The 19,880-nt window shown below is 48.6% G+C and overlaps 2 protein-coding genes across 2 annotated transcripts in view; one reads left to right on the top strand and one right to left on the bottom strand.

Moving 5' to 3' along the window:
• The window catches only part of LOC122718307 (RIB43A-like with coiled-coils protein 1), a 42,783-nt gene extending 41,632 nt beyond the window's left edge, over window positions 1–1,151 (bottom strand). The window contains exon 1 of the mRNA XM_043943230.1: window positions 14–1,151. The gene's annotated coding sequence lies outside the window, so the exon portion shown is untranslated. The remainder of the gene's footprint in view (window positions 1–13) is intronic.
• The window catches only part of LOC122718280, a 56,054-nt gene extending 36,474 nt beyond the window's left edge, over window positions 1–19,580 (top strand). The window contains exons 2-8 of the mRNA XM_043943177.1: window positions 8,734–8,869; window positions 10,188–10,383; window positions 11,555–11,765; window positions 12,014–12,338; window positions 12,553–12,819; window positions 12,935–15,983; window positions 16,152–19,580. Coding sequence (XP_043799112.1) covers window positions 8,734–8,869; window positions 10,188–10,383; window positions 11,555–11,765; window positions 12,014–12,338; window positions 12,553–12,819; window positions 12,935–15,983; window positions 16,152–16,511 — 4,544 coding nt within the window. The 3' untranslated portion in view covers window positions 16,512–19,580. The remainder of the gene's footprint in view (window positions 1–8,733; window positions 8,870–10,187; window positions 10,384–11,554; window positions 11,766–12,013; window positions 12,339–12,552; window positions 12,820–12,934; window positions 15,984–16,151) is intronic.
• The last annotated feature ends 300 nt before the right edge of the window (window positions 19,581–19,880 follow it).

Genomic DNA, 19,880 nt, shown 5'->3' with positions numbered 1-19,880 from the left:
AAATTTTTCTCACGTCAATTTCGCATCACGGTACAAAGTCTCTTCTATATCGATAATTTTCATTTCCATCTCACTTCGAACACTGCACCTTATCCACAACGAGACGAGCAATATAGAAATCCATTGTTTCCACTCGGATCGGCCAACTTTCTTTCTTTCTTTCTTTCGTCTCCCCATTCCACGGGCTGGAGATCGAATTATGGAGTGGTCGGTATTTTTCGGTATAGGAGAAGCGAGGAGAAGGAATTGCCTGTTTCGAAAGAGAAAGAAACGGCGCCACTTGCGAACAAAGAGGGACTATTTTCGCGTGATTTCACGGAAGCGACCCCGAGGAAACACTCTCCTCTGTCGGGGATCCCTTCGTATTTAGGTCGCAAGCTCTCTCAACCGCCCTGTGCCGAGCCGGGCAACGTTGGATACGAGCCTTGTTCCAAATTTAGCCCCGGTGCACGGGTCTCGTAAGGCTTCTCCACCCTCTCTTCCCCATTCTCTTCGCTCGAGGCCCGGTTCCGCGGGCTTTTTGGCGCTCGCGAGAAGATTCCTAGAACGGCACACGACGACGAAAGCGTAACCGACGCGAGAACACGTGCCCCGTCGCGGTTCCACGCTTCGTCCACGACCACTCGAACCGCTCCTCTCCCTCTCTCCCTCCCTCTCTCTCTCTCTTTCTCTCTCTTTCCTGGTGACGCGCGATGATTCGCGGTAAGTTGCCGCAACAACGTTCTATCGCGACGCATTATTTATAGAGCTACTTGTCACGCGATAACGATGATCTTGGCCAAGGTTGTTGCTAACGGAACTGTTCGGCTTCGCCCAGTTTTACGCTTCTTCCGGACATTGTCCGCCAATTTTTGGAAAAGTTTCGTCCATGTTTGCTCGAGTTCGGACAAGTTCCAAGGGAGAGGGATCCGAGGCGAAATGATTTTCGCTTGATTTCACGTCACAATTGGAGTTACATTCTTCGAATAACGGTTCAATTAATAAACAAATGAATCGATCGATTCGTCCAACTTTTTTTCTCTCGCGTCTTTTGGAAATGAATCAGTGCTTCGAGTTCGATTAAATTTAAATGTGTCTAATTAATTTTCGTTAGCATTACGAAGAATTCGTTATTAACAATTTTATAATTGATAATTTTAAATCGTGTATACAATTCCTGTAATCTCACGAAGGTTGATCCTCGTGAATCTCACGAACGCTCGAGAGAGTTATCATTTTACAAACTTCGCGCAGATTAGGATTTGAAAGCGTGAACCGCGGATGACATCAGTCGATAAAGCGATCGATCCCTCGACAGCTGCACGAGTTTCCTTATCAGACACGACTTTTTTTTCCTTCCCCCATTCGGCGTGCAATCTCGCGCATCGGCCGTACGTATCACGCGATACTCGATCGAAGAACGGAGGAAACCCCGTTTCGATCTCGTTTCGAACGAAATTCAAAGGTGCAACACTCGAACTCGACCTTCGATTGGAGCAGATATATACAATTGTGCGTACGAACAGACTACTACGCGTGGTTGACTAATCTGAAATTTATCGTCGTTTCGAAGGTCAGGTGTGTGTTGCCGGCACGAAAGTGGGCAGGGCGGGACGGCTGGGGACACCCACGCTCGATTCAACCCACACTTCCCTTTCCAAAGGTCCGCGTAATTGTGGAGAGCGCAAGGCGTTCCACTTGAAAAACCGCTTGGCGCGAGTTCGTTAATTGGCAGTGGGAGCGTATCCTCGTGGAAAAACGTGCCTCTCTTATCTCGGCGTCAGATCTGAAAGGAGCTTGATCGATCTCGATTCGGTTTATTGCGAGCCGATTTGAAGAAAAACTTGGGTTGGAAGGTTAAAACCTCTTTTGTAATTTTGTTCGCTGCCTTCCCTCGCGTACCTATATCGATCGATGTTTTCCATTTGCTGGGAACGAAACGTAGAAACGTTAGAGCGTGTTTAGAGGAAATGTTTTTAGGATGGAGTGGACGAGTCCACTGGTGGATATATATATATATATATATATTGTTGGGCATGAGTATGATGCAAAGGGATTGTAAAATCAATTGGAGGAAGGTAAAACACGTTTACTCGCGCGCGCGCGCGCGTGTGTGTGGGGAGGAGGATAAGGAATAAATGAGAGAAATATGAGCGAAAAATTTCAAAGTTTGATTCCGTGTGGAAATTTTATTAAACTTTTAATGATCGAGGGGATATATGTAAGCAGGAAGTTGAATTAATGATACGAATCGTAAAATAGACGCGTTAAATTCAATTTCCGCGAATTGAAATTATTATATAAAAATATCTAGACGAAAATGTATATTGTATCGAAAGCCTCTCGTTTCCGTTATTATTAATTTATCGAGATATTTACGAAATTTATCAAATATAAATTCATAGAATTGTTTAAAAACATTTGCTATTGTAGTTACGCGCAATGCTAATTAGAAATCTTGATCCTAAGACTTATTAATGGCGAGCCTCGATTAATTAATCGTTTCGTGATTCCGTCATAATCTTGAGTCACACGAGTCGACGTATATAAAACGTAGGTGAGAATAATATTCCACAGGAGTAGAATGGACGGACGATGGTTGTTGGTCGGGTCGATGGTTAGTATCGTGCAAAGAACACGGATAGACTGTCGTCACAAATGTGTTGGTGGGGGTAATCGAACTCGAAACTGGGTCGTGTTCGACTCGATCGAGTATAACACGAGTTGAGGCCGCGTCTCTCTATTCGTAGGTCGTGTCTTTTCTCCTTTTTTTTCTTTCTTTCTTCGATTCTTTTATTCCACGTCTTTCGATCAGGAGACGACGATGACGACGACGACGACGACGAGTCAAGTTTATCAAGAAGATTCTTCCTCTCGCTCGAAGAAACTCGAGATTAGGGCAATAAAGAAATTACATCGTTTAATCCGTTTTTTTTTTCTAGAAACAATCAACAAGAATAGAGATAAGGGAACAATGCACTTGAAATTTCCTTATTTTACTTACCTTCACCTTTCGCGTACGATTACGCGTAAATTATTACTCGTAAAATTCTTTCCGCGCACGCGAAATTCGTATTTATTAAGAAAAGCGATAAAAAAAAATATTTCAAGATTCGTAGAATTTTCTTCAAACAAGTTCGATGCAAAGTACGCGAAGAAACAAAATTGGGAAAAAAAAAGTGATACGGATTCTTTTCGAAGAATCGTACGAAAGAATCACGCAACAGGCATCCATTATTCGTTTCGATTTGTCATCATTCTGGAAACGCGTGCGTGCATGCGAGGCTTGTTACGCGCCGAGCGGCTTGGCCGACCTCGAGGACAATTTCCCGGATTGTAACTGGGAACAAAGTGAATGGCGGTCGAAACGATCCGCCGTGAAACACGAGCGACGCGTAATCCAGTTAGCGAAGTCGGTCGACACGCAGGAACGCCAGCCAGCTGCTGACGACAATTGTCAGCGTTAATTTCGTTCCATTTCTTGGCATTGGAGCGCGCGAGGGGGAGCAGGAGGCGCGAAGAGGTATCGAAGCAAAAAATGCACGATTCGATCGAATAAATCTCTTTCTCTCTCGAGCTGTTCGAATTTGGAAAGAGATTCGTAACGTTCGATTCGGGAAGGAAGAATTTTAAGGAAAAAAAGGGAAGAGATAGAATTTTTGGAAATAGAACAAAATTTCGTGAATCGTCACTCACGACGAACGTATCGAAGAACGTACGTTTGTCATAGCGAATATATCATCCGTCAATCGTCCCCTCTCGTGCGTTTATAACGATTTAAATATGCATTTGTCGCATATATGTCTCTATGGATTATTTTCAATTCTACTTTAATTGTATCCTCATAACTTGGATACGGGTTATTTATTTATTTTTTTTTTTCTTACAATATTATTGCCGATAAACAGAATGAAAAAAAATACGAAACAGGCTAATGATGATACGATTTAAATAAATAATATTTATCGCGTAATATTCGAGGAATTAAGCGATTCACGTGAATTACGAGTGATCGGGAACTAAGTAAATATTTACGTTAGGCTTTAGCTAGATTACTGATAACGAGCGAAGAGAGGATTTATAGAATGCACCGCGTGTATTTTCAATGGCCATGGTAGATGTAATTGCCTTAGCGAAGAATTTTGCGTACACGTAAGATCTTGGAAAAAGATATATATATATATAATTGAGAGGAGAGACTGGTCATAAAAGATATGAATATTCGTCCAACATGCAAATTGCAATTAGCGAAGCGAACCAAGTGGCAGCAACTAAGCAGCTGAACGCTAAATCTCGAGAGGGAAAGAAAAGAAGTGAAGAAAAGAGGATCGTCCCGAAGATGAATCGACAAATCCATCTCCCTCGTTTCTCCTTCGTACGCGAATTAGTCGTTCGCTCCATTAAACATTCCCACTACTAGATATTTTTCCAAATCAAACGTTTCTCAAACAAAGCGATCACCAGAAGGTAAATGGAACGCGTCTCATTCAAACAAACGCGTCGCCATCTTGCGCGGACGTTACGTAAATATTTAATTGTGCAAAGATAGCTCGCGAAGCTATCCGCGTATCTCTCAAACGTTCGTTCCCTCAAAGAGCAGTTCAACTCTCGTTCCATGAATCTCGCGTCTCTACGCGTCCTCGTCGCCTAATCGATATTCCATCCCTTACCGTCCCATCCACCGTCTCATACCCCCCCCCCCCGTCGGATCCGCGCTTTCTCGCTCGTCCCTCGCGAATCGAATTAATCAATTCGCGGGACGAACTTTTCCTCGAACTAATTGCCAGACGGAGACGGATAGAGCTCGTTCGTTCGTTCGAGAGAGAAGAGAACCGCCGTCGTTTAGCGGTTAAACGTCGGCGGGACGCGTGCCGTCGTTCGGCCAACTCGTCCCCGCGTAATTGAAGACTAATTGGAAAGCGGAGTGCTGGTAATTTACCGTTTATCCCAGACGAGCGATACGTCCGCTGTCTAAGTTGGCGCACGCACGCGTCCTCGCCTCCGTCCGTCGCCTCTATTTTTTCTTTTTTCTTTCTTCTCTCCCTCTCCTTCTTTTCCTTCCTCCTCTCTGCACCTGGCAGAGCCATTGCGAGTGGCATTTGTTCGAGTCTGCTCCACTTGCGCAAAGAAGCGCGCTGCATCGCGCTCCGTGGACATCGCGAGGATAGTTGCCGATTCGGGGTCGAACGGTCGTCCGGGCAATCGTGGTGACTCGCCTTCGGGATTTGGGTCAAACTACGCCCAGAAGCGTTATCCCCCGCGATTCCCGGTACCTGCCGTGGCCGTTCGACGAGCCACGCATCCGCCACGTTGGATGAAGTCGTCGTTAGATTTATCGGTTCGCCTCTCTCGTGACTCTATTAAGCGACTCTGTTAACCGTCCTTCCGTTTATTTCTTTTTATTTTATTTTTCTCTTTGCCGATCCCTCCCGCGAACGAATCGGACGAGCCAAGCTTTGGCTTCGTGCCCGCAAGCTGGAGAAAGCGACCGGTATGCAAAGTTACGAGCGTGCATCCTCCGTGCAACGAGGTTACAGAGCTGTGTTACACGCGATAGAAATCAATTATCGAAACTTGTGGTTACGTCGAGTGGTTCGATTTATAAATATTTATTTATAAAGTCGGTCGATTTCGTTTCAATTTTTCCGGCGTGCAATTTTCAACGATCGAAATATATTTGCGCGAAACTCGACCCTGGTCGCTTGTACGCCCACGGAGGCGTGGTTGACATTCGGGCTGTCCGTCGTACTCGAATACGAAATTCCCGAGAAGAAGGCGAGGGGATGGGTGGTGGACGTTGCCTCGAACGGTTTAGAATCGAGCGATCATTGATACATAGAAGCCGATGACGGGCCTCGATAAAGTAACGAGATTTCGACGTCAGCCGCGAGCGTCGTCACTGTTTGCCGAGTCGAATCGTTCGGTGGTGTCTCGAGGCTGAAGAGAAGATCTGAGAGATCGAATGGAGTTTCTCTTTCGCAAAAAGATATCCGAATCGTTGCGTTCGAGATCGAGCGATCGAATAATCGACGACGGGTTCCGATAATATTATGGAAATAGGACAGCCTTGCGATCGCGGCAGGGAGAGATAAGATATATTGGAAGAAGGAATAGAGCGGTCAGAATCAATCGTTCTCTCTCGTTCGAAATCTTCTCGCATCGGGCTCTTATATCGAGGATATTTCCTAACGATTTTTTAAACTGCATCCGTTCTCTAATTTAACACTTTCACGCCGGCACGCGAGAACAAATTACCGTTATTAAATGATTAAATAGCGTTAAATCCCCCGAAACAACAGCTGTTTATCTGTGCGGCAAAGAAAGCGGCCGTTCCGCCACGATGCCCGCGAAAAAGTAAAAGCGGAAGACCGTTTTCCATCTGTTGATCGGCTCGCGGTATATAACTCTTCCACTCGCTCGTTCGAGAACTCCTTGCCTTTACGTAAGCGGCGTTGGACGAAGTTACGAAACGGCCATTAAATTTCGCTTAGTTCCACGCTTAATCCCTCCCTGAACAACGGCGGCAGCAGTAGCAGCAGCGATGCCAATTTATCCCCTTCTCGGCATAATTTTTTTTTCCTTTTCTTTTCTTTTCGAAACGGTCGGAAGCCGCGCTGGCTTAGGAATTATTTCGCCCGCGGACCAAGACCGGTTGCAGATCGCGGTTTCGCAACGCATACACCTGCGAGTGATTATCCCTCGCCTACCTTGGCTTTCCCTGCCAATAAGCGACCGATTCGGTTTGTCCTCGCGGAATAACCTCCTCCTCCTGCGTCGCGGGAGAACGAAACATTTCTAAACGTCGATCTAAATATTTCGCAAGGTAGATAGATAGATTTCGACGAGAGAAAGAACGAGAATTATTCGCTCGAGAAACAGGTGCAATCGTACAGGGACTTCGTTTCGCTCTATGTAACGTCTCCTTGATTCGAGAGAAAACGTTCTAAACGTGGAATCCTTTTTTTTTTTCTTCCCTCCTCTCTTTTTGCGGGTGAAAAACGAGCGCTTGCCGAGTAGCTTGGAATGACGCCTCGTGGGTGTCGAAGATGGAACTTCGTGGGTGGATGGAGGGGAAAGGTTGGACGTCGAAACGTGAAATGTCAAGTTTTCGAATATTTCGAATGGAAACGAATAATTTTCTTTCCTTATTCGATCGATTATCGGAGACGTGCTCTTTCGCAATTTTTATTCGCGATGCAGAGAAGTAACGAGGCGAATATAAATATATATATACATATTTTTTTTTAAGAAAATAAAAGCGGATCCCCGGTTATGACTAATTCGATAAACAAATGAAAATCTGAAAAGCAAAACGCTCGCACGTGCACGTTTCTTTGTTGGAAGGTGATCTAGACCGTTTTCACATTCTCCTCCTCTGAATAAACATTTTCCATTTTCTGGTAAACTCGGTCTGGCAGCGAGTGGTGGCCGAAAATAGCAGCGGAAGCAACGGCCGCTGTTTCGACGCCTCGACACCGATGTACAGGGTGGGACAGGGAGCGAATGTCGATCGCCTGGGGTGGGGAAAGGCGGGGTGCGGAGCGATTCGACGAAACAAAGCTCGAACAGCGCATGACCTTGTTGCGTATTCCCTGGAAAAGCTCTCGATGATGTATCCCTCGAGCGAATCTCGATGCTCGAGATTTTTTTCTCCGTTTCTTCGATTCTTTTCTGGGAAAGTGGTTCAGATTTCTTTTCGTCCAAAGATGTACACGCGGTACTAACCCGGCTCGAACGGAGAGTGGATTCGCATGCGATGAACTGGTTTCGCCTATAAATAGGTACGTATCTGGAAAACCGAACGTATGGATCGAATAGAAGCTGTCAAGGTCGTTTCAAGGTTTCACCCGAATCTCGCGACCCTTGGCTCGCTCTTATTGGAGCAATTGGAATAATATGTGTATATATATATATATATATGGTCGAATCGGTTGTTTTCGGTGTTTCGGACGACCTTCGCGTTGCCTTGACACCACGACCTACTTTATTTCTCTCTCTCTCTCCCTCTCTCTCTCTCTCTCTCTCTCTCTCTCTCTCTCTCTCTCCTCTCTCGCGATTCGACGCGAATTTGTATTCCCCGAGTTGGCGTTACGCTAATAGAACACCTTAGGCAACCGCTCCGCCCACTGCTCTTGCGAGAAAAGTTTCGAATTTCGTCTCGAACGCCTAAACGCCACACCCGATATATCGTCGAATAAACATTTCGCACTGTCGTTGGCGCCTGTTCTCTTCGCGGCTCGGAGAATAATAGCGCGCAGTTTCCTCACCGGCCTCCCGGTTCGGTGGATATTTCGGTTCGAGGAAAACGCCACGTTGAAAGTCAATGAACGAGCGCAGGAAATGGGAAAAAAGGGAAAAAAGAGAAGCAAAAAGAAAGAAAGAAAATGGGAATGCGTTGGAAATCGTTGACCCGGTAGCGCGTTGGAATCGCGTTCGATGCCATGGTATGAAATTTTCAAAAAAAAAAAAAAAAAAAAAAAAGAAAAGAAAAATACTTGGCAACGCGCGTTGAATAAAACACGCGCGACGACGCGTTATCGCGAGCGACGATCGATTTCCCTCTAGCGAGACTCGAGGAACCGCCGCCGCCGCTGCCACCGCCGCGGTCGTCGTGTCCTCTATTCTCTCTCCCTCTCTCTTTCTCTCTCTTCCTCGACTTTTTCCCTCCCTCCCTCCTCCTCTCTCTCTCTCTCTCTCTCTCTCTCGCATACTTTCGAGAAGCATCTCAGAGCGTTCGTTTCATCTTTCTCACAGTGGTCTACTGCGACTACACCGCCTCCGGAAGGTCACTGCAATTTCTCGAGGAGTACATCGCGAAGGAAGTGCTGCCATATTTGGGCGACACCCGAGCGTCCACCTCCATCTGCAGCCTCCAATCGTCTCTGTTCAGGTGAGTCGATCGAACGATCCAACGTTTCTTTCATTCCACTCGCCGATATTTCTCCGCCTATCTATCTCCGCGCGCGAGAGAGGCCACGATAACGATCGAGGTCGCGAGGAGGAACACGCGCACGCACGTTGGATCGTCCACGGTGGACGGGCATCGAGCGCGACACATCCGCGTCCACCAGCTGCCGGCTTCCCAGAACCGATTCCAGGCCGACCTATTAATCGGAGGAATTGCCGCCGCTATTCGTACTAACGCGTAATTGCGTCTTCTTCGTCGTCGTTCGTGCGCGATCGCACGTTTTCTAAATAAAATACTCGCGTGCATCGCGCGAGGATAGAGTTAGAAAGTATTGGCGGGGCACGCGCTGTGAATTCGTGATCGGCGATTTCCTACGCCGGGATTAACATACCGTAGCTCGATTCCGGTTGACGATACCGTTTCCGCGGTGAACGAGACTCGTTTTCTGCGCCACTCGACCGTACAGCACGCACGCACGCACGCACGCACGCACGCACGCCTTTCCATTTCTCCGTCTCCCCGCCGATCGAGCTTTTTCACGCACGTTTTTCGTTTCGCGTCTCCGCGTCTTTTTTCTCCGCGGCTTTCCCTTACTTGGCACAGTTTTCGATCGCGAGCGACCCCGTTATCCCTAAATCTTATACGCGGTCGAACGTGCGAGGGGTGGTTCCTCGGCCGGCGTCCCATTCCCCGCCGCCTCGTGTCCCAGATCAATATCCACCGAGTCGAGCCCCGACCGCTTGGCCCCAACCGCGCTACTACGGATCCTCCACGAATCTGAAACGCATCCTTTTTCCCCTCGCTCGTCCATCCTTTTACATCCTTTCGCGGCGAGGACTCGGCGAGAGAAAGGTTAAATTTTACGCGAACGCCAACGTCAACGGTTCTTGTATTTACGGACATTTTACGAGCGAAAATATATACTGGAAACTTTTTTTGAATGGAGGAAAAAAGGGTTTTCGTGTTTATGTTTCCAAAAGAAAAGAAAAAGAGGAAAGAAATACTCAAATTTTTGCAGCGGAATGACACAAAGGGTACGCAAGAATCGTTTTCGTTGCGAATTTTTTATCAAAGTGACAACTCATCTCGTGAAAAAAAAGATATCCTTTCCTTGAATCAACGTTAGAAAGATAAATCGTCGCGGCAATAAACGCGGTCCCATTTACGATCCGACCTCTCACGATCGACAAAGGAAACCGAGATCGGTAAATGTTGTCGAGAAACGCGTTGGCGACTTTACGATCGTTAATGGCCACGGAAGGTCGGATCGATGTGTCCTGACGGGAAACGATCGTTACAGACACGAGGCCAGAGACATCGTCCGACACGCGGTGGGAGCTGGAGAGCAGGATGCGGTTCTTTTCACGGGTCAAGGCACGGCGGCTGCCCTCCGCGCGCTTCTGCGACACCTCGACCTCTCGAAATCCACTGTGGTCTTCGTTGGACCGTTCGAGCATCACGCGAATCTCCGCCCTTGGCGGGAGCATGGAGTCAGGGTAAGGAAATATACGAGCGGAATGACGGAGTCGAAGGTGATTCTCGATCGTGCGCCATTTGAAAATTCACGATATTTTTCGAATCGCCATTTCAGGAATCAATCCTTCCTCTCCGTCTTCTCGAAGGATGCTCGCTCACCATCTCTCTCTTTTAACGATCGTGATAATTTAATTTTGTTTTGTCTCGAGCTATAAATGGGCGTAAACGCGTATATTTAGATTCGAGGTGCGAGGTTAATAAACAGGATGTTTTTGTAACGAGACGAGCGAATTCTGATAATGCTTTTGCGCTTGGAGAGGAATTCTTTCTGTCTCGGGTGAAATTACTTCGGGAAAGTTTTTCGATGTCTTTCGACGCTTCGTGGAACGGAACGCGAGCGCACGACACTTTGGAAGGAAGTTTATTTTATGGATCTTTTCCTTTGAAATTCCCGCTAACTTGGTCGCTCTATAAAACTTTCGGCTTTGGAAATGAAACGCGATTTTTCTCTTCTAAGAATTTTTTTCCCCCTCTCCGCGAAGGAATTGTTAATTTTATTTGAATTGCAAAAACTTTCGACAAATCACCGATTTTAATCTCAGATTCGGAAATAGTCCTCGCAACTTGACTTTAATTACGCGTTTCACAAACGAGCTCGAGCCAAGATCGATACTCAACTACGATCCTTTTCCACCATCGAATTTATTTCTCGCCGCGATTATTTTTTTTTCTAATGAAAATTTTAATTAATGTAAATCTCTTCGATATCTCGCTATATTTTACTATTTTACTGTTTACACTTTGTTGTGTAATTTTGATTTTATGCGAATATATAAATAGGAAAATTCGAAAACGGTTTATTTAAATATTTTATAAAAGGAAGGCGTCGATCGTATCGAGAATCTAATTAAAAAGATCTAATCACCAGCTATTTACTAGTCAACTTACAAATTACATTCGTTACCTTTGAAATGCTTTCATTGTGTTAACTATATATAACTGCATAAAAGAAAAAATAACGATACAATGCGCAAATATATAATTACTCGCTCTTCGCATAATCGTCTCGATCACGAATAAATTACGTGAAAATTAATAAGCACCGTTCATCGCGCACATGGTCTATGATAGTATGCAAATTGCAAGCGAAGAGAAGAATCTGTCGTAACATTTTGGAATAATTAACCGCAGATAATACGAGTGTCGGAGACCCGGGAGGGCTTCTTAGACTTGAACGATCTCGATCGAAGCTTGATCAAGATGCGATCCGAGGGTGTTACGCAAATGATCGGATGCTTCAGCGCTGCCAGTTGCATAACCGGGGTTTTGGCAGATGACGTCGCCACGACCCTCCTCCTCCATCAGTATGGGGCGCTCAGTATCTGGGATTACACCACAGCAGGTAACGATCATGCCCGTGCGGATCGTCGAATCGACGAAAGATATTAACGTGACGCAACGTTTGCCCCATTTCACGATAAAAATACACCTACCATTATCGCGCTCACCATTCAATCGCTCGGATGTTACCTGCGTTCAATTATCTCGTTGCGTAAAACCTCGTGTCGTATGCAAATTTTCTCTCGTTATTCTCCCTCCCTCTCTCTCTTCGTCGCGATAAAATATATATATATATATATTATCTTGCAGCCCCGTACGTACAGATCGACATGAACCCACATCTGCCCGGCGTCGGTGAGACGACCGTGCACAAAGACGCGATTATTTTCGCCGGGCACAAGTTCATCGGCGGTGTACAGTCACCCGGGGTGCTCGTGACCAAACGGTCCCTTCTCAAAGATAAAATTGCCACGGAGGACATGAGGGACTCCCATCACTACCACCGGGACGCGGAACTCCGCGAGGAGAGCGGCACCGCGGGTGTCGTGGAGGCCATCAGATGCGGACTCGCGGTTCAACTGAAGGAGAACGTGACGCCTCGAGCGATCGTCGCTCGTCAAGATAAGATATCGAGGTACGCTTTTCACTTCCTCTCCCGTGTACCAGATACGAATTAACTTTGCCTCTTCTTCGTCCGAAATCGCGTGCTTCGATCGAGCCGATTCCCCGTTTGCTGAAACGGGAGCTGTTCTTCCAAGAGCATAATAAAACTCGATCGATTTTGGACGAGGGACGACGCATAAGTCGTAAATTATCATCGTTATTCATGCTTCTCTCCCCTCCCGTAGGCAAGTGTTGGCACACGTACGCACGATTCCGGAACTGATTCTGCTCGGCAGCGGCTCCCAGAATGTCAAGAGGCTACCGATCTTCTCGTTCATGGTTCGTCACCCGCGCGGCACGTTCCTCCACCACAACTTCGTGTGCGCCGTGTTGAACGACGTGTTCGGTATACAGGCGCGTGGCGGGTGCGCGTGTGCCGGCCGTTACGCTCACGACCTGATGGGGATCGACCAACGACTCGCCAAGGAATACCAGAAAGCTTTGATAGAGGGGTAAGTGGCGGTAGGCTGCTCTCGTATCGATTCGCTCGCATTCGATATGTACATACAGATATGCACACGCACACGCGTCGCAGCAAGCGAGATCGGGTCATCTTATCGTTTGCAGGGAGAGGAACGTGGAGAAGAACGAGGAGACGAACGCGGAGGGTTTGAGGCCCGGATTCGCGAAACTGTCGTTCCCCTTCTTCATGTCCGAGGCGGAGGTCGCGTTCGTTCTCGAGGCGTTGAAGATGGTGGCGACGGAAGGGTGGAAATTGTTGCCGCAGTACGTGTTGAACCCGGACACGGGGGAATGGAGGCACCACACGAACAGCGTGTTCAAGGAGCGAAAGTGGCTGAGCACCATCAGATACACGGACGGGAAGATGAACGCCTCCGAGAGGCGGGTGTCCGGAACGGGCGTACTTCCCCAGAACTACGGCGATTGTCTGCAGACGGCGCGCAATATTTTCAACCGGGCTAGGAAAATGGCGCAGAGGTATCCGCTCCAGATAGACCGTAGCTACAACTTCGTGTCGGAACGGTTCGAGTCCCTTCGATGGTTCATGCTGCCGAGCGAGGCGCAGGACCTTCTTCTGGGCAACTCGCAGAACGTGAAGCAAGACGTGCCTTTCAACCCGATGCTGTCCTGGAGCAAGCACGGCCACCACACGCCCACCACCACCCACGACAGCTTGGTCAACTCCCTCGCCCTTGCCAACAGCATCCGCCGACTGAACAGCGACATCCCCCGGACGGGGAACGTGCCGATCTCCCCCAACTCGCCGAGGCATCGAAGCCTGCCCGCGTTGAGCTCGGCGAGGAAGACGCTGTTGAACGCGTCCTCGTCCTCCGGGGCGGGGAGCGGGAACGAGGAGGAGCCGCGCTCGATCTCGGCCGAGCTCGAGTCGGCCAAGGGTCAGAGGTCGCCCGCCACTTGCCCGAGCTCGCCGACGCCCGTCAGATTCGCGGTCGGCGAGGCCGTGACGCCGTCCGCCCTCGGCGCGATGCCGTCCCACGCGGCCAACAGGCCGATCAAGGAGCAAAGGGACCTGATCGAGCCTTCGAACGCCGGCCGAGTGAGGTGCAACTCTCTGGGAAGCAGCGGGGGCGGCGGCGGTGGCGGAGGCGGAGGCGGTGGCGGCGGCGGCGGCGGCGGCGGTGGCGCCGCGGATCCCGCCAATCGAAACGTGGCCTCCTCCTCCTCCTCCCCGATCCCCCCGCTGCCCCTCAGCCCGCAGACGTTGACGAGCCTCGGGCTGAGCGGGAGTAACAACGGGAGCACCTACTCGAAGCACAGGCGCCACCATTGCAGTTGCAGCAGCCAGACGGACTTGAACTCGTTGGAGTTGGACAACGGGAGCCCGAGCCACTCGATCTTGTCGTTGAATTGTCACACGGCGACCTCGCCCCCCTCCTCCTACTCGTCGGTCAGCGATTACACGGAAAAATTCGTAGGCGGGGGTGGCAGGTCGTCCCCGATCTCGGCGAACGGCGGCCAAAGGTCGGAGGACGATCTGAGGGCTTACGTGAAGGAGATGACGAAGGAGTTGGCGACCGAGATCAAGTCGGAGATACGAGAGGTGATCTCGAAAGTGGACGACGCCCTGTCGGAGACGAACACGTCGGAGAACACGCCGCAGCATCATTCCCGAAACTTGAACGCGGTCGGGCAGCTCTCGGTCGAGGAGAAACAGACGAGGCACGATTCGTTCACGGCGAGCGACATCGCGGAATACCTGATGGAGTTCTCGAAGGAGATGGCCAGCGAGGTGAAGTCCGAGATCAGGTGCATGGTGAACGCGGTGGACGGACTGCACAGACACTCCCCCGACGCGTCGGCATCCGACGTGTCCTCGAACGGGTGCGGCTCTCCCGACAGAGGGAGGATCGTCCAAGCGTCGGCGTCCGCGAGGATATCGGCCGCGAGGCGAAGCGGCCCGATAGAGATCTCCGGGAAGGTGGGCGAGTTGACCCAGCAGGAGAGCAAGATGTCGAGCGAGTGCTCGTCCGACGAGACGGTGATATACGTGATGAAGCCGGCCGAGGGCGAGCAGATGGTGAGTCGAAGCAAGCGGTCGAAAACGGACGACGAGGAGGTGGTGCACGACCTGGACGACGACTTGAACGACGACGATTCCCAAGAGCGCGGCGGTTTGGAGATAGGCGACGCGAGAAAGGTCCTGCCGAAAATTTATTCCGCGGTGAACTCGGTCAGCTCTCAGGACAGCGGTATCAATCTGTCGTTTCACGAGAGCGACAAATCCCTCGACTCGGTCGACTTGAAGCGCAGCAGCAGCGCCGAGTCGAATTCCACCAACAGCTACGGCCGCAAGCCGAGGACGTCCTCGATGACCGCGCTGCCCAACAAATCGAACAGTTGCAAGCAGCAACAAGTCCGTCAGAACGACGACTTCTCCGAGGACGAGGAATGCTCGGGCAACGACTTGAAGGAGGAGGAGGACGGGGGGGACCAAGGGAGCGGGACGTTCGAGTCGAAGGACGGGAAGGTGGAAGCGTGGCGACCTCAGTGGCATTGCCCGCCGAAGAACATCTGGAAGCCAGCCGTCGAGGCGATGCAGGAGTTCGACATGATTCGGGACAACGACCGGGTGCTTGTTTGCTTGTCGACCAGTTGCAAAAGCTCCCTCTCCTTGTTGCACACGTTGCACCAATACCGATTCTACGTGAGGTCGAAGGGGGTGGACTTCGAGATCGGCGCCGCGACCGTGGACGCGAACGGACCCAACCCCCTGGAACTGGCCAGCTATCTCAAGAGTTTGAACGTCCCTTACTTCCGCGAGGAGCAAGTTGCGACGAGCGACGAGAGCAACGCCAACAGCGGCGTTAGTCGAGGGGTGGAGGGGGTGGACGCGAGCGGGGCGTGCAGCTTCTGCGATCGGGCGACCAGGGCGCAGTTGTACGCGATCGCCAAGCGACACAATTACAACGTATTGGCCGTGGGCCAACATCTGGACGATCTGACCGAGGGTTTCCTCGTCTCGGTGTTTCACGGAGGCAAGCTGAGAACCATGAAAGCCCACTATTACATACGCCGCCAAGATCTGAGGGTCGTGCGGCCGTTCGTTTACGTGCGGGAGAAGGCGTTGAGGCAATTCGTCGAGAGCAAGAAGCTGCTGGTTTCACGGGGAATCGGGTCGAGCGACCTTCCCGAGGTGAGCGAATCTCCTCTCCTCCTCGGATTTACTTCTAATCGTCCTGCCTCTCCCCGTCCCCCTTTAATTAGACGCGATCGATTCTCACGCGTTTTCCTTCCAATCGCTTCGCTTTTGATTAGACAGAACGACAACCACACCTACTAACACCTTTCGATCCTGTTGCAGAAGCGGAAACAAAGCAAGGAGCTGATACTCGGACAAGAGCGCGCTTACCCTCGCCTCTACTGGTCCCTGAGAACCGCTCTTCGGCCACTGATCGACGCCCACGAGCAACAGATCGACCTGGACCTGGTCTCGTCCGTGGTCAACACCCCGGGGAGCAGTTCGAGCGGATCGAGCGGTTGCTGCAGCTTGGCCGTGAGCGGCGGCGGCGGGAACGGGCAAGGTGGCGCGAGCGGGCAGCAGAAGAGGCAGCAGCGAAGAGCGAAGGCGAACTCGATCTCGTCGGTCGGGGCGCTCGTCCAGTGGCAGGCGGGGGAGCAGGACGAGAACGAGGAGGAGACCGACGAGGAGCCGGTCCTTTGAGGGAGACCCGTCGCGAGATGGGATTTCGATCGTGATTCGATCTCATCCTCGCATCGCCGTCGAAAATTACCGTCATCGGCGTTCTCCGTGGTCAGGAGGAGGAGAATGCGTTTCGCCACCGCCGCCGCGACCAAGATTCAAAATCCTGAGGGAGAATGCTAAAGGGGGGATGAATCGATGAATCGTATTTTCAACACCGTCGAATACACGCGAGGATGAAACGAGGACGAGATACGTGTTACACGGCTCGAGAAACCAAGAGAAATAAACCAAGAGTATTCCAATCTTCTTGGGCTTGAGGATGTCTCGTTAGGTTGTTCTTCTTCCGCCGAAAACCAAACTTCGTTTCCCCGTTTATTCGTAAACGGTCGACGCGTGCACCAGAGGTCCTCCATATTTGTCTAATAAAAGGATCGGACCTCTGATCGGTGCGCGATTTTCTCTATCTCGGCACGAAGATGCCCTTAATCGGATCGTTTCGCGTTTCGTTTTCATTTAGCCTTGAGCGTTCTCCAGAGAGAGAGAGAGAGAGAGAGAGAGAGAGGAACGTCGATGCACGAAAATAGAGATATATATACATATATATATATATACTACTCGTTCGACGCAACGGACGCAACGACGGATCGGATTTTTTTTTTTCTTCTTTTTCTTCTTCTTCTTCTTCTCACGAGTGGTTGTTCCGTCGAGAGTATGAGAACGAGTCGTGGAACCGTCGTCGCGGTTCGTTCGATATCTAACGATATACAATTGCTTCGTAAAAGCTACTTAAACAAAACGTTGTGCGCGGTTTAAATGTTACTTACGTAAGGACACTTATGTTAGCGTTTAAAAAAAATAACCAACCAACATGTTGAGACTTCGGTTGTACTTTACGAGTTCAGAGCACGCGGGACGCTGCGGTGTCTGGCCAGACACCGGACTCTTGTCGGAATCGTGCAACGAAATCTTTCGCGATTTCGAGGGTGAATTTTTTCGTGGGAGATGAATGGATCCGAATCCGAAGTGGAAATACGGATGATTTAGGGAGGGGGGAAAAGTGGTTGATTCGACGGGACTCGAGCCGCCTTTCAAGCAAATTTCGATTGGTGGACGAAGAACCGAAGAAACGAAGAGGGGAGATGAAGTGACTACTTTGAGAAGCGCCAAAACCTCGACTGCTCAAGGGACCGCAATTTTAGCGTAAACGAGAGGAGGACACTTGATTTTTTATATTATAATTGTGATTTGATAAAACGAACGAGCCTCGTGTCTCGCGTCGGTGACGTAATTAGGGTTAGTCGCTTAAGAAATACCAAAATTTTTGTAAAATCGTGCCCCCGCGCTCACCCGTCGAGAACGAGCCTCATCTTTTCGAGCATTTTTCGATGAATTCGAACGTGATTGTTCGCCTTGACGTCTTTCAATTAGGGAGGGAGAGAGAGCGAGAGAGAAAGAAAGAGTGAGAAAGAGAGAGAGAGAACGAAAAGTATTTAAAAACGACACGGAGATATTGTTTGTATCGTTTCGAATCGATAGGACGTTCATTTTTTTTGCGGTCAATGAAAATGTCGTCCTTGACGGTTCGACGATTGCGCCATTAATTAATTAAACTGCACGCGGTGGAAACCAAAAAAAAAAAAAAAAAGAAAAAAGAAAATGAGAGCGAATAGGGAAAACGCGCTTGTTCGACTTTTTGTAAAAAAAACAAAAACGCGCGAAATCAATCGACGATGTATTTATCAACTCGATCCGTTTTTTTCGGTTCACGCGAACGTTCCATTAAACACACCATGGATGGATTAAAATCGAAGAGAACAGGAGAGAGAGAGAGAGAGAGAGAGAGAGAGAGAGAGAGAGAGAGAAAGAGAAAGGATTTGAGGGGTGAAGGTTTTGACTAATTCTCAACCGTAATTGCATGTAACTTCGATAGCACGCACACAAAATATGCGCCTAGCCGCGTAATATTCGTAAATATATACGTGTAAATACATATTTGCTTCTCTGGCAGAGTAAACCGAAGACACATGGTATATATATACATATATATACATATATACATATACGAATCATTATACGAAAGCTTTTTCCTCTTAACTGGTAAATATACGTACATCTATACATATATATCATGTATATCGCCTTGTTCGAAATCATTGGCGAAATCATATTTTTCGACTATTGTATAGCCCCTTTTTCGTCGATGAACAAGAGAGAAAGAGAGAGAGAGAGAGAGAGAGAGAGAAAAGAAAGGCAAAAAAAAAAAAAGAAGAAGAAACGATCGAGAGTCGATCGATGAAGAGAATTACGAGAATTTACGAGATCGCGTGGTATTTTCGATTCTTCTGGACGTCGTGGTTGAACGAATGCATCATTTTTTGGATACGATGTTCGCCATGTCCAGCCAGATTCGAGCAACAGGAAGGATTATACAGCCATTGTAGATTACACGTTCAAGACCAAAAAAAAAAAGAAAAAAGAAAAAAGCGAAACCAGTTGAAGCAGGATGGTACTCGTGGAAGAGATTCATTCTAAATGGAATGGAATGGAAAATTGGACGATGCGATCGTCACGGCGGATATGGGCTATTGGACGATGATCGATAATAATCGAACAACAGAGAATTTTCGGCTCGATACTTAACGAACTCGTCTTCGAGCGTTTTCGTTTCGTTTAGGTTCAGGACAACAGTGTACGCTCGCTATCGTTAGGATTTTATTCGAGGAAGCGTAAAGCTCCGTGCGTGTACGTAGACCGCATGCAAGAAACACACGTTGCAACATTGTAGGATCCTCCCGGTACGGAATCTCGCGTCGTATCGATATTTCTTAAAAAAATACGACCCGTTCGTTTCGACGGGGCGGACGTGTTCGACACATGAGAAACACCAATAACCAACGACAGGAACAACACACATATTATACGGGAAGAGAGTGGCACGTGGAAATAAAGAGTACGGAAATCTCGATCTATATGGATTTTCGTGGATAGATATTATCATATTTTCCGAGAGTTACGAGAGGACGTTGTTACTGTAAAGATATGTAAGTTTATTTATCGCTAATAAAAATGAACGTTTAAGAAAAATAATCGAGGCTGTTGTTGTGAATATTCATGCGGATGCAACCAATTCATTTGTTATCGATTAATATCCGTTTCTTCGAAATATCATCGCATAAAACAATTTGAAAGAATTCAACGATCGAACTTTTATTTCTTCTCTTGCGTAAAACGATTCGTCGACAGCGACTATTTTATGGATCCTTGTGCTATTAAAAAAAATGTAATCGAAAACTATATAAATAACGCGTCAACGTATACAGTTTGACGTAACAGATTCTTGGATATATATATATATGAAGGGAACACGAGTAGTTCGACGATCATGTT

Source organism: Apis laboriosa, unplaced genomic scaffold (genome assembly GCF_014066325.1).
Source record: "Apis laboriosa isolate Shangri-la unplaced genomic scaffold, ASM1406632v1 scaffold11_cov152, whole genome shotgun sequence".
Classification (NCBI taxonomy): Eukaryota; Metazoa; Arthropoda; class Insecta; order Hymenoptera; family Apidae; genus Apis; species Apis laboriosa.
The sequence above is the reverse complement of the archived record's forward strand: the minus strand, read 5'-3'. Positions and strand labels throughout refer to the sequence as shown.